We start from the raw sequence: 15,000 nt of genomic DNA on the forward strand, positions 1-15,000 counted from the left end.
TACATTTAGACGAAGGTGGCTAAACTTACCCAACCTAATAAAGTTTCGTAGTCACCGACGTGAAAAAGTATCTTCAGGGGTCGCCCTGATGTGTGAATTCTGTGGTGTAAATATTGATAAAGGCCGAACAAACGATCCTGCTCGTATCGCGTATTGTAAGGGGCCTCCAACTCCGGACTTGTATACTGAGCGGTGCTGCGTGCTTTGTACAGGAAGTGACGAAGGTCTGAAATGCCGCATTGGTGGATGGAATAGGACATTTTGCGGAGGGAGTTGTTGATGGCTTGCAAGGCACCGTGCTTCGTCAATTTCTGTAAAAAAAAAACACAAAAAAAAAAAACATAGTGGACATTGAATTGGGAAATGATAAGACAAGATAGATGAACTTTATCAATTCAAAACACAGGAAATTAATGTTGTGTTTTACATGGCTCAAGGCTAAAGATAAAAAGTTATGTAATAGGGTAAACAGTTATACAACATAACAGTAAAAATTTATTTTTTAAATTGAGCTCTTATATAGCGCAATATGCACTTTATGTGCTCAAAGCGCTTTACAAGGGGTCCCTAACCAACAGCAACATTTAACATGGAGAACAAGACATGCACCTGATAATACTTTTTTTTTTCCAACAGAAACAACACTGTTAATGGTCAGGTACTAATTTTGCACCTGAGGAGGTGAGAGATGTTGTTTGTTTTTAAGGGTTTTACGGCGCTTGCAACACATTTAGGTCATATCAGCGCCAGTAAAAAAGGAAGAAAATGGGATAGTAAAAAGTTCTATAATTACAATTAAAGCACCCAAGAGAAAGTAAGACAAAGGGGAATGGGAACAAATAGGGATCAATTGTAGATTCCAAGAGCATACCACCAATGTACTTAGTTTGAGATCACCCATGTCTCATCCGGACACAAGCACAAAATCCAACAAAGAGGAATACACTCAAATGCTTACATTATACATTGATAATAACAAATATAATAATACATAACAGAGAGATGATTTACAAGGAAAAAAATATAATCTCCCAAAACAATAACTATGCATTTGACTGTTTCCCTCCCAGTAAGGCCAGCATGCCGGGGCCAGGACAAAACTAAGTAATCTCATTCCAAGACAAAGACAGAAAGCAAGTTGGAAAACAGATATAGAGGGATAGAAGACACAGTAAGTACCTCCCTGCCCACTATGGGAGGTCAGGAACCCCACCCAGGGAGGTGAGAGAATGTGAGTAAAGAGCCTTTTCCAAGGACTCAACTGTGCACAGAGCAAGGTTCGAACTCAGGACCTTCCGATTCGAAAGCAAATATCATACCACTAGTCCACGGGAAATAGAATCAACTCACCATTACTGTAAACTTTTAAAAGTTTGAGTCATATTTTATTGCAAACGATGAAAAGATCAAAGGAATTCGGCATTGTGAGAAAACTGTTTGGTCTATCACTATTGTATTCAAAATTGGTAATGGCACTTAAAATATAAGCCCGCTTGCAAAAAATCACAGCACCACATTTTGTAGCTTTGGAGGAATATGTGTTATTCCGTGCACACGGGACTTGGAACGGACTATAAATATACATTCGACTGTTTCCCTCTCAGCCAAGGACTCTGGCCAGGATCAGGACAAAATTAAGTAATCTCATTACAAGACAAAGACGGAAAGCAATTGGAAAACAGATACAGGGGGATAAAAGGCACAAGTACCTCCCTGCCCACTATGGGAGGTCAGGAACCCCATCCAGCATTTGGCCGCTATGCTTTGGCCGTATGGAATCAGTCCCTTGTCCTTGTTCTTGCTTTCCATGTACAGTGAAGTCCAGATAAGATAAACTCAGCTAAGATAAAATCTGGTTTAAAATAAACTTTTCATCTGGCTCCATAGATTTTCTTATGAAAGGCGACTAATCAAAAGTCTGATTTAAATAAACAACATGATTTGGTCTCAGTCCGTTTAAATTAAACTGTTCTCTGCCATCGTCACCTTCTCAGAATAACTCAGAATAAAGATATAGGGGGGGATAGGAGATACAGTAAGTGACCTCGTTGCCCACTATGGGAGGTCAGGAACCCAACCCAGGATGAGGAGACAAAACCAAGTAATCCCATTCCAAGACAAAGACAGAAAAGATATAGGAGGGATAGAAGGCACAGTAAGTGACCTCATTGCCCAATATGGGAGGTCAGGAACCCCACCCAGGATGAGGAGACAAAACCAAGTAATCCCATTCCAAGACAAAGACAGAAAAGATATAGGAGGGATAGAAGGCACAGTCAGTGACCTCATTGCCCAATATGGGAGGTCAGGAACCCCACCCAGGATGAGGAGACAAAACCAAGTAATCCCATTCCAAGACAAAGACAGAAAAGATATAGGGGGGATAGAAGGCACAGTAAGTGACCTCATTGCCCACAATCGGAGGTCAGGAACCCCACCCAGGATGAGGAGACAAAACCAAGTAATCCCATTCCAAGACAAAGACAGAAAAGATATAGGGGGGATAGAAGGCACAGTAAGTGACCTCATTGCCAAATATGGGAGGTCAGGAACCCCACCCAGGATGAGGAGACAAAACCAAGTAATCCAATTCCAAGACAAAGACAGAAAAGATATAGGGGGGGATAGAAGGCACAATAAGTGACCTCATTGCCCACAATCGGAGGTCAGGAACCCCACCCAGGATGAGGAGACAAAACCAAGTAATCCCATTCCAAGACAAAGACAGAAAAGATATAGGGACAATAGAAGACACAGTAAGTGACCTCATTGCCCACAATCGGAGGTCAGGAACCCCACCCAAGATGAGGAGACAGACGATAAACAGTAAAAAGTAAGACTAAACCACTAACCTCTTTAATCTTTGCCTTGCATTCCGATAGTGTATAGAAGGCTTCAATGTCCACGGAGAGCAGGAGAAGACAGGTCTGGCATTCCTCATCGAGGTAAGAAACGTGAGCTTGGAGAAACCCACTGTGGAACAAGATCAAAAAGGGTTTCAATGATGCACGGTTTCGCTTTTAAACCAAACTCAATATTTCGCTACTAAAAAAAAAAAATATTTCTATATATATATATATATTACAACATTTGTGAGGTTGGCTGAGAAAACCCGGGAAGATGCGGCAAGCTTTGATTCGAGATATGAGCCAAAATTGAAGATAAAGTGTTTCCCATAGCAACAAATTTTATTCAGAAAAAAATTCATAACTTGGGTTCTAATAGACAAATTTTTATTATTGTTACACCATCACCACCACCTCCACTGTCTCCTCGTCCTGCCACCACCACCATCATCATCATCACCACCACCACCATCATCATCATCACCATCATCAACATTATTTAGGTATTACTGAGAATGTAAACTTTGTAATTTTCCATAAAATTTTGTATTTTCATAAATGGCCGTGAAATTTGTCTAAAATTCGTGAACTTATGAAAAATTCGTAAGATTCGGCAGGTATGATATAGCCACTAACCTGGGATCAAACTTGGGAAGACATATGGGAGTCCAAGACTCAGCAGCTTTGAAAGACTCGGAGGCGTTGATGAGATTGATGATGAGATGGAGGTCCATGGGGTGGAGATAGTAGATCTTCATTCTCACCAGGGCCACCAACTGATTCTGGGCTATCACCACGGCAAACACCAGATCCTATATCAAAATACCAACAAACAAAAAAAGATAAATAAATAAATAAAATTGGTTTTTATATAGTGATTGGGTAGCTGGGTCTGCTAGATCTAGTGAAAAGTACTTTGCAATACACTACCGTCTAATCCAAAGAGTTGCAAGCAAAATTGCTATCGTCCATTTCACACTATAGAACCTAAAGGCTATGAAGGATTTTTTTTAAAACCCGAACTTTGCTATAGAGCAATATCCACCAAACATGCTCAAAGCGCTTTACAAAGGCTCCCTGACCAACAGCAACACGTAATGTGTAGAACAAGACATGATTCATGTTAGATGATATTATAATTTTTTTCAACAGAGACAACGCTGTTGACGGCCAGGTACTCATTTTACACCTGACTACAGTGAGAGAATATGAGTAAAGAGTCTTTTCCAAGGACTCAACTATGCACCGAGCAAGGCTCTAACCCAGGACCTTCCGATCTGAAAGCGAGTGTCATACCACATAACCGACAAGATTTGAGTTTACTTTAAACATTTATCAGATCTTATCATTTACATAAAAGATGTAGGACAAGTATATCGCGGCTGGACTAAGGGAGAAAATTTGACTTACTTGACTTAGGCCTCCTAATTCCTTGTGGAACATTGGGCCGCTAGGGAGAAAAATTCTAAGTCCAAAAATCCCGATTTTTAAGTCCAGTATCCTGATTATTCTGCCAAACTTAATTACATTCAAGAATATTGTATTATTGGTCGTCATAATCATTCTTTTATCTCGATGCAATGAAATAACGAGACCTGGATTAGTAAAAAGGTCAGGAACCCCCACCCAGATATTTGACAGATGTTACATGAATATACAAGTTAAAAGGTCAACTTTGAGTCAGTGGTCAAACCAGGCAGATTATCCTGAGGTCTGATAAAATAATAATAATAATCATAATAATAATAATAATAATAATAATAATAATAATAATAATAATAATAATAATAACAATAATAATAATAATAATAATAATAATAATAATAATAATAATAATAATAATAATAATAATAACAATAATAATAATAAATAATAATAATAATAATAATAATAATAATAATAATAATAATAATAATAATAATAATAATAATAATAATAATAATAATAATAATAATAATACAATATATTTATACAGCGCCAATCCCACCTTGCCACAGCTCTAGGCGCACATTGACAGGAGGGGAAATCATACATCCTACATATAACAAATAAACTTCTCAGATATTATGGACTATTTATATACACACAGTTCCATTCATAACATTATTAAGACAAAGAAGAATTCAGCAGGTGTGTTTTAAGGCACGTTTTGAATGTCACTTCAGACGAAAATACTCTAGCTCTAACAAATAATGGCTTGAATTCCACATATTTGGGACGCATTAGAAAATGCCCTATCAGAAAATGTCTTCGAGCCTTTTTTAGGAACACGAAGGTCTTAGGATAGATAGGATGGTGTCGTTTGGTGAAAATATTTAAAACACATAACTGCAATTTAGTATTAAACTCTCTGCTCGACAAACCTATAAAAAATTTTTTAAAATCATTAAGTGTTCTAATAAACATTTTGGCATTAACAAATGAAACAAAGTTACCTTAACTTTTGCATGCTGTGCTATGGTTTGAGATATGATCTCCCGAACAGAACTGTCCAAGGGAAGGCATCTCACCGACGTAAGCAGAAGCCCTGGCTCAACGTCCATCAGATTTAATAAATTGTCGAAAAATTTTTCTGACCCACTGAGGGGTCTCCTTAAATCGTAGTTTCTGTGTGACTTGAAAATTCTAGTAATTGTGGAATGTGTAAGAACGCTGATGACCTGAAAGAAGTTAAAATAAAGATTATAATTATTCATGAGTTAGTGTATCCAGAGGCTCCTACCAAGCCCCCAAAAGCCCCAAAGAGGAATCAGAATACATAAAAAGCGCAATTTGAGACCAAAAAGCGGAATCAACTGACTGATATTAACGATGAAAAGTAATAAACAAAAATGAATATAACAACTTCAAAAAAGAACAAAATACCAAACACGGAACGTTTCGGGCTCAAAACCCTTCTTCAGCCAACAATAAAGACATGTATTTATGTAGGAGTCTCTTTATTATCATTTGGTCAAATGCCCAAAAGCACACATATTACAAAGCAGTGTGTATTTATAAGTGTTTGACTGGTATAGCACTGGTCGGTCATTCTCACAGATCCCGTGATCATGTGTAAATTTGAAAATTACACTTTAAGATCGTGTAATGACCTAACGAAAATTTCGGCAAAAAGGTCCCAGAACAAAATTTGGTGATAGATCGTTTGCTTGTTTCGGCCCCAAGATTTGGAATGAACTACCTCGTCGTCTGAGGGAGTGCAAGTCTTTACCTGCCTTTAAAAAGAATCTCAAGACACATCTTTACTGTATTTGCTTTTATTGACGCTATGAATCCTTGATTTGGCTATGAATTTATTGTGTTGTATGTAATATTGTATGTTATTTTTGTTTGTCTTTTTTTTTCCAAAATGATATTTACATTGTAAAGCCCCCAGAGTTTGTCTTACACGAGAATGAGGGCTGTATAAATGTGTATTATTATCATTGTTATTATAAATGTATCAAGTATCGTAGGACCTAACAAAAATTGTAATGTATAGACTGTAAGCATTACACTTACGACTTATAATAAATTATTCCCGTAGGACTTAACAAAAAGGCTGTCATTATCCCCAGACACCTGTCAAACCAAATAACCAAATTTCGTTATTCCCAGACAGATATTTGAAACTCTGCTCTTTTAAACAATTATCCACAGTCCAGAATATGGAATGTTTCCAAATGCAACATAGAAATAAGGAAAATTAATAAAATATCTATAAAAACATAAAATTAACCAACATTAAATCAGTTGTTACTACATATACACAATATGCGACTTCGAAGTGGGTGTCATGGCCGAATGGTTTAGACGTCTGCCCTGGAAGTTTTACCAGAAGCGACGATACGGGTTCAAATCCTGGTTCTGCCCCCCCCCCCCCCCCCCCCCCCTTTTTTTTTTACATTCCGTCTTCTTTTTACAGAACGGTGCAAGGGATAAATGTCCCATCCATCCTCCCCCACCTTTTTTTTTTAACTGTCTCTCTCTCTCTCTCTCTTTTAGTTCCTTTCTAGTTTCTTGCAAATTGTTATATTCGTCCCCGCTCCGATCTCAAAAAGTGTCTACAAAGGATAAATAATTTAAAAGCAAACAAACAGAAATATTGAGAGAGCGACCAAATGGTCAGATAGAGGAGAAAAAAACAAACAATAATTTTTTTTTAAAATAAAAAGAATTTTAACAAATTCATGCTCAGAAGCGGAACAAAAGGTCAAACAAATAGGAGAAAAGAATAGACTCGCACAAAAAAAAAAAAAAAAAAGAGGTGGGGGGGGGGAGGATGGATGGGACATTTATCCCTTGCAACGTTCTGTAAAAAGAAGACGGAATATTTTTTTTTTAAAGTGGCGGAACCAGGATTCGAACCCACAACGTCAATTCTGGTAAAACTTCCAAGGCAGACGACTAAACGATACGACCATGACACCCACTTCGAGGTCGACGCATATTGTGTATATGTAGTAACAACTGATTTAATGTTGGTTAATTTTATGTTTTTATAGATATTTCATTAACTTTCCTTATTTCTATGTGCATTCGGAAACATTCCATATTCTGGACTGTGGATAATTGTTTAAAAGAGCTGAGTTTCAGATATCTGTCTGGGGATAACGAAATTTGGTTATCCCCAGACAGGTGTCTGGGGATAATCACAGCGTAACAAAAATTGTAATGTATAGACTGTAAGCATTACACTTACGACTTATAATACATTAATCAATATAGCCATGTTTTTAAAAAAAAATCAAACAGCTAATCATGATTTTTTTTTAAAAGAACTTTACAATAAATGCAGGTCCTAGAGACCAATCCTAGAGTAGTCCTCCACAGCCACCAAAGTTCCCTGGAGCCTCAGTTTATATCCCTGTATAGTTTTATAGCTTTTACAACATATTTTCTTTGAAATTGCGATGTACAAAAGAAGTTAGATGGAGAAAATAGTTTGTCTTTTTTTTTTTATAGTAATGAATGTGTCAATTTTCCTATGGATGGTAAGGAGAGGATTAACTCACTCAACCCTAACACCGACTATATCCGTAGTATACCCGGGGTTACTTTTACCCCATGCCTATTTATTCCATTTTTCTGAGACAAATTATGGGCGTAGTATCAAAGCTAATGTTTTTAGTTATTACATGTTAATGGTAGTTGAATAAAACTATCTATGTACATGCTCATTTTTAATACATTTTTTTTTCCAATTTTGAAAAATAGAAAAAATCTCTAGGATTGAGTGAGTGAAATAGGATAAGACAAAATAAGACAGCAAAGGAAAAAATACACACACACATACATACATACATACACATATAGGCAAACAAACCTGATTATACATATAGTTGAGTTGTAAAAGCATTTGCTGCATGGATTCACGTCCCCTGGTGACCCCAACAAAGGTCAGATGATCCCTGTTCATGAATACAAACGTGTGTTCCCCAGCTACAATGGAGAGAATTTGATCGTGGTTACTGTCCTGGACAAACGATACCAAAGCTTGCATCACTCCCATGATGGTCACAAGCTTGTCTTCATTACCGTGCCTTGAAAAAGTCAAAATGAAAATTTATCATTTTAAAAATGAGCATTTATATTGCGCAATATCAACTAAACATGCTCGACGCACTTTACAATGGGTCCTTGGCAAAGAGCAACATTTAACATGTAGGGTGAGGTATGATGCCTGTTAGTACTGCCAGGCAATGTTACCATTTTTTTTTCGACAGAGATAAAGCTGTTTATGTCCAGGTACTCATTTTACACCAAGTACAGAGAGAGAATGTGAAAAAAGCCTTTTACAAGGACTCAACTATGCATCGCCTAGAGCGGGACTCAAATCCAAGACCTTCCGATCCAAAGGTAAGTTCCATCCCGCAAGACCACATAACCACACTATTGAAATGAGATTAAAATTATGGTGCAAGCATCATATATTACATATCACATGTCAAGATAAAATTTGCATGCAGAAAACGATTTTAAGACCTCTATAAATAATGATAATAATACTAATAACAACAACAACATTAAGAAGAAGAAGAAGAAGAAGTAGAAGAAGAAGAAGAAGAAGAAGAAGAAGAAGAAGAAGAAGAAGAAGAAGAAGAAGAAGAAGAAGAAGAAGAAGAAGAAGAAGAAGAAGAAGAAGAAGAAGAAGAAGAAGAAGAAGAAGAAGAAGAAGAAGAAGAAAAAGAAGAAGAATCATCATGGCTTATCCCTCCTGGATTGGCCTCCACAAATGCCAACCCAAACAAGCTTCTATCCTGCGTCATCCTTCCACATTCAGTCACTGACTTATTCTTCCATTCTTTGATGTCTTGTAACCATCTTCTTCTTGGTCTCCCTCTCCCTCTTTTACCCTCCATAATACCTTCCAGAAAATTTTTTTTCAAGGGTGTCTCTAGATATATGTCCAAAAAAGGCAAGTTTTAGTTTCTGTATCATCTTGATGAGATATGGCTCCCCAATGCCCAGGGACTCTTTCACATTTTTATTAGTTCCCTTTTCTGTACGGGGAATGCGGAGAACTTTCCTGTAGCATTTCATTTCAAATGCATTAATTTTATTCTCATCATTTTTTGTGATTGTCCATGATTCACATCCATATAATGCTCTTCTTCTTCTTTTTCCAATAAGGCCAAAGCTTCAGGCTGATGATTGTATGGCCATCTTTTCAGTGCTGTTGGAAATATCTTCTTCTTCTTCTAGGTTCCATGCCTGGTCCAGGCTTCGGATACTGCATGAATTATCTCTCTCCATTCCTCCCTGTCTCTTGCCTTTTCAAACAGCTCTTGGATTGTTAGGCTGGTGAAGCCCTTCAGTTGGTCTATGAGTGTTTTTCTTTGTCTCCCCCGGGCGCGTTTACCAGGTATTTTTCCACAACTTGCCAGGTATTCATTCTTATCTTTCCTTACTATGTGTCCGAAAAAGGATAGTTGTCGATCCACTATTAAGGGCATTAGTTTCCTTTGTTGGTATGTTTGTTTTAGCACTTCTTCATTCGTTTTGTGTGCAGTATACGATATTCTCTGCATCCTTCTCAAGCACCACATTTCAAAAGCTTCAATGTTCTTTTGTGTTTCTGCATTTGTAGTCCAGCTTTCGCATCCGTATAACAAGATTGGCCACACGTAGCACTTCAAGACTCGGAATCTAATCCCGAACGACATCTGTTTGTTTTTCAAAATGTTTCCCAGGTCCATGAAGGCCTGTTTGGCTTGAGCTATTCTTGCTCGTATGTCTCGGTTACATCTTCCATCTGTTGTCACTATTGAACCTAGTTGGAAATATACATGTCCTTAATATTTTCATTCTCAGTTGGATGATTTCACTTTTCCATAATGTCATGTCAATTTTGTTTGGGCAAGTGCTATCCTCCTTTGGATATCAGAGGAGTCGATTTTCCATTTGCCTCCATTCTTGCCCCAAGATATACAAAATTCTTGACATTCTCCAGTTTTTCTCCATTAACCACATTTTGAACTTTTTTATACTTTTATCAGTGTCCAATACTTTGGTCTTTTTACCATTTAGGATAAGAATAATGACCACCAAAAAATTAAGTATAATTTTATCACAATAGGAGGAAAAAGAGGAGGAAGGAATGAAGAAAAAGAGAGGGAGAACAAGGAGAAAAAAGAACAAAAAGAATAAGAGGAAGAATCAGTTATACCTAATTAAAGTGCACCTTGCAGTCTTATAACAAAGACAAAAAATTTTTGAGAATAAGTCGAAAAGTGTTCCATTTCTGTTTCAATTTCAACTTCTCTACTTCTTTCTCCTTAAACTCACCTGCTGTAGATGGGTTTTCCTGACTCACTAAGAATAAATATGTGTTTTTTCTGCTGCTTCCATTCCAGACTATTTACATCTTCAGAATCGGACGGGCGAGGCATGTGAGGGATTGGGGTTTCTGTGGGCTGGGGGGATTCCTCTTCATTCTGATTAAGACTCAATGATAAATCACCGAGACTCGACTGCAAAAGAAAAGCCAAATAAAAATTATTAAAACTAAAATAATTTGTCATATTTTACTAATTACTAAGCAAAAACTGCTAGTCTCAACATGATCACAAATTCAACTAAACTAAATAACTTCTTCTTCTTAAAGCTTATCCTACATTTTGCAGAGTTGCCATAATGAATGCCACATCTCCATGCATCTCGGTTCATAGCATCATCCTCCTCCAGGCCCAGTTCTTTCATATCGTCCTTTACTCTACCCAACCATCGAGTCTTTGGGCGTCCCTTTTTCCTCTTTCCCGCTAATTGTATATCCAATAACTAAACTAAACAACTGTGAGACTTAGATTACATCGGGTGATGAGGGAATCAACTTAAACTTGAAGTAGATAGTCTAATTCCAGCCTATAGATGGGTGCCGATTAGCCATTAGAAAAGTGAAGCGCTAGTTTGGGTTAAAAGTGGAATAACACAATTTCACATCACCACTGTTGCATTATTTTTTCACAGTAGCTAAACAGTTCTGGTATCATTTTATAAAGAGCAGAGATTAAACTTTATTTTGGTGTGTTTGCATATTATGTCAAAAATTATAATCTGATGAAAATTACATCATTTTAAACCTTTTTTAATTCTTTTCAAAATTGAGAGAGCAAAAATATAAAAGAAAGCTCATCTAGATAATTAAGTTATATATATCTCTATAACAAATTTCATTAAGATTGAAGGCGTTGCAGTATGTTTAATTTTGGCCGCCAGTGACCAACCCTCTTTTCTCCGTGCTAAAGTCCCGTTTCAATCAGCGAAGTGGTAATTCAGACTCGAGTCTGAATAGTCTCCTGTTGGCTATTCTGACTCAACTCCATTGGCAGTGTGCAAACACAGGGGGACACAGTACGGGCAGGGGGGGGACTGATGATAGATTCTGAAGCAGAAGAAGAGTTCAGAGAAAATTCTGTTTTGCCCGTATCAGACTGACTCAGCTGATTGATGTCCCTACCTTGGACTTTAGAAGGATTGTTGTCTCTAATTCCAGACTTTATCTGGACATCGTGTAAAGTTGTTAGAAAAGCTTTTCCTTTATACCAGTTACTTTGACTGACTTTTGTTCCTTTTGAAGGGTTTTGACTCGTTTCTTTTAAATTTCAAATGGACTTCCAATGATCCATGATTTTGTCTTTCTCGCCACATATAACGGGTTTAGACTACCTGTTGAGGATAGTAGCTATACCAATGTTATTTTCATTGCATCAATTTTATGGAATTGTCAATAATTAAAATTACAATAAATTGAAATTTTAAAAAACACAAAACAAAAAAACATCTCTATATTGCCAAGGGAGACCAGGATATTCAGACTTGAATCTGAATAACTTTTTGATTGCACATGCGCATTGGAGTTTGAGTCCGAAAGCCATGGGAGACTATTCAGACACGGGTCCGAATAGCCGCAGCCTTCAACCAGTAGTCAGCTTATCGGGAAGTTGCACATTGGGGGAATTCCCAGTCACAGATTATGAGCTTTTTGCAATAACAGTAAATTTTGAGTAGTAAAATCGTCATAACTTGGGAACCGTCAATCGTAATTCTAAAAGTAAGGTATCATATTAAATGATATCGTTTTAAGTAAAAGCCTATCTGTCTATGTAAAAATTAATTACTAATTTTTAATTCTGACAAAAGATCAAACTACCCACTTAAAGTTAAAGTTAAAGTGATCATCACTATTAATAATGAATGTTTGTTGAATTTCAGTAGACATGAGCTGAAAAAATGGGATATATGCAAAATCAAGAAGCACAATTAGTTATTGAAGTGGCGTCTATGTGGAATTTCAGAGGGCAACTTAGATCAAAAGCAAACAAAAAAACAAACAAAACAAAACAAAACAAAAAAAGAAAAGACAAAGGCAATCAAATTCTAGTAATAAAATAACGTAGTGTTTTTATGAACCTCCGTTGACGGTGTATTTAATTTAATGGATCGTTTTTAAGCACTTCCGTTATGATGCAATTCAACCCAATTTCATCAGTGATGCTGTGTTTCTGCATTTGGACCTGGCAAAAGTTATATTATGACATCTGTACATCTTTGTTAAATTAAAATTTTTAAATTTAAAAAATGAATAAATAAATAAATAAATAATCTGAAAAATCGAAATTTAAAACCATAAAATAGAAGTTGTATTGAAGGTAAAACAATATTTTAGAAAGACTTTATTAAATGTTATGAACAGTCAGGTGGCTTTGTAGTGCAGTGGACAAGCTGTCAGACTCTAACCTTAAAAGTACTGGGTCCAATTCCCATTGTGGACAAATTATTTTTTTCAATGTTATTTTATTGAGAAAGAAATAATTTTTGTTGTTATAGTTACTGGACATATTTTTTAATACTTTAAATTAATTTATTATTATTAATATTATTATCATTATTATTATTTCTATTACTATTATTATTATTATTATTATTATTATTATTATTATTATTATTATTATTATTATTACTATTATTATTATTATTATTATTATTATTATTATTATTATTATTATTATCATTATTATTATTATTATTATTATTACTATTAATTTTGTTATAATATAATAATCATTATTATTATTAATTATATTTTAAAAGCAACATTGGTATCATTCAATGTGTTATTGACGTGCACTTATATGTAAACGTCGATGTTATCATTTTATAATAACTAATCATTATCATCAGTGTATTAGTTAACTGTGTCTTTGTATTTTTATTGGGTTTTTTTCTTTTCTTTATTTTTTTGTCATTGCTGTTTTTCAAAAACTTTTTATCATGTTTAAAAAACTGAGTTTAAGTTTAATTTTCTAAAATTATTTATTTATTTATATTTTGGTCATTGAGATCAGTATTTGTGCCATGTTTCTTTTTACCTTTGATTTTTAAATTATTATTATTATTCTTTAATTTATAATCACTGTATATAAACGTACGTCGGTAATCACTAAGCAGCATGCTAAACGACATTCTAAAGTCTATTCACAGAAGATAAGATAAGAAGCGTCTTTTTTCTGTGGGTCTATTTCCACACTGCGCATATTTACACCCCAACGGCAGTACATAAAAACGGTGTGTTAATTAATTTTATTAATATTTATTCTCATAATTTAATTCGTACTTCCCTACAAAGGGGTATTCTATTTCCTGTCCCATCATTGTATATGTTTATTCACCTCAACTACGCCATTCACACATCTCTCATTCGTCCTTCGTGTCCCATTCATCATGTTTTGTTGATAAAGGGGACACCAAAAACGTTTTATATAGTGATGCTTACAATTCAATACTTATCATTTTTTTCCTTTGACTTCGAGCTTCAAGTAGCAACATTTTCGTTAATTAACCAGCACCGCCAACAGAGGTGCATAAAAACGGTGCATTTTTTTACGCCGCCAACGGTGCGCTTTTGTACACCTCCAACAGAGGTGTATAAAAACGCCACCATAAAATAAAGTGATGTGGTGTCAGTGCAGTCACAAGCAATTCAAATTCAATCAGTCAATTCACTTCACATGACAAGCAAACTCTGGGACCCAAATAATTTTGACGGTTTGGGAGGGGGGGAAACTTTTTTTTTTTTAAGTCTCTCCCCTCCCATACCCCCTACTAGACTTCTTTTTTTTTAAAAAAAAGTTTCCCCCCTCCCAAACTTAAACCCCCAAAAGTATTTGGGTCCAGAGTTTGCGGTAGTACCCAGCACTTACTTCTAAATTATCGTCTTGGGATCCTTCACCTGACACTTCAGACGATTCATTTTCATTATAATTGTTCCTTAGCTCATCACTTGATCCAGTAGTACTCGCCTCAGCATCCTCCTGGATAGTTTTACTGGCTGCTCTTTTGGATTTCTTTTTCACCAATGTGTGAATGTTTCCAGAGGTTCTACGGTCATTTTCGTTTGTTATATCAATAGTTGCATAGTTCAGATCCTCATAAGAATCACTGGCTATCAAAACAGTGTTTGTGCTTTCGCCTGGAATTTCACCTGTTTCTAGCAATTCTGTTTGTCCTGTGTCAGAGTCCGGTGTATCTGTCATTTCATTCGGAAAAAACTCCGCCTCTCTTACTAAGGCGGCCATTTTTTTTCTCTTAGGCGATGGAAATAATTTTAGACTTACCTCCCTTGTTAAATATTCGGATCACGAGCACCTGCTGACATCTTTCTGACTATCTGAAT

The 15,000-nt window shown here is 36.0% G+C and overlaps 1 protein-coding gene across 1 annotated transcript in view; it reads right to left on the reverse strand.

Moving 5' to 3' along the window:
* LOC144975443 (protein SAND-like) overlaps positions 1–14,903 on the reverse strand; it is a 16,772-nt gene extending 1,869 nt beyond the window's left edge. Inside the window, exons 1-7 of the mRNA XM_078919509.1 lie at positions 14,528–14,903; positions 10,614–10,798; positions 8,152–8,368; positions 5,282–5,506; positions 3,483–3,658; positions 2,853–2,973; positions 30–311 (exon numbers count right to left, since the gene is read on the reverse strand). Of these exons, the coding sequence (XP_078775635.1) occupies positions 30–311; positions 2,853–2,973; positions 3,483–3,658; positions 5,282–5,506; positions 8,152–8,368; positions 10,614–10,798; positions 14,528–14,902 (1,581 nt within the window). The 5' untranslated portion in view covers position 14,903. The remainder of the gene's footprint in view (positions 1–29; positions 312–2,852; positions 2,974–3,482; positions 3,659–5,281; positions 5,507–8,151; positions 8,369–10,613; positions 10,799–14,527) is intronic.
* Positions 14,904–15,000: the final 97 nt, after the last annotated feature.

This window comes from Berghia stephanieae, chromosome 6 (genome assembly GCF_034508935.2).
Source record: "Berghia stephanieae isolate SIO BIC M18660-M18661 chromosome 6, UCSD_Bste_1.3, whole genome shotgun sequence".
Lineage (NCBI taxonomy): Eukaryota > Metazoa > Mollusca > Gastropoda > Nudibranchia > Aeolidiidae > Berghia > Berghia stephanieae.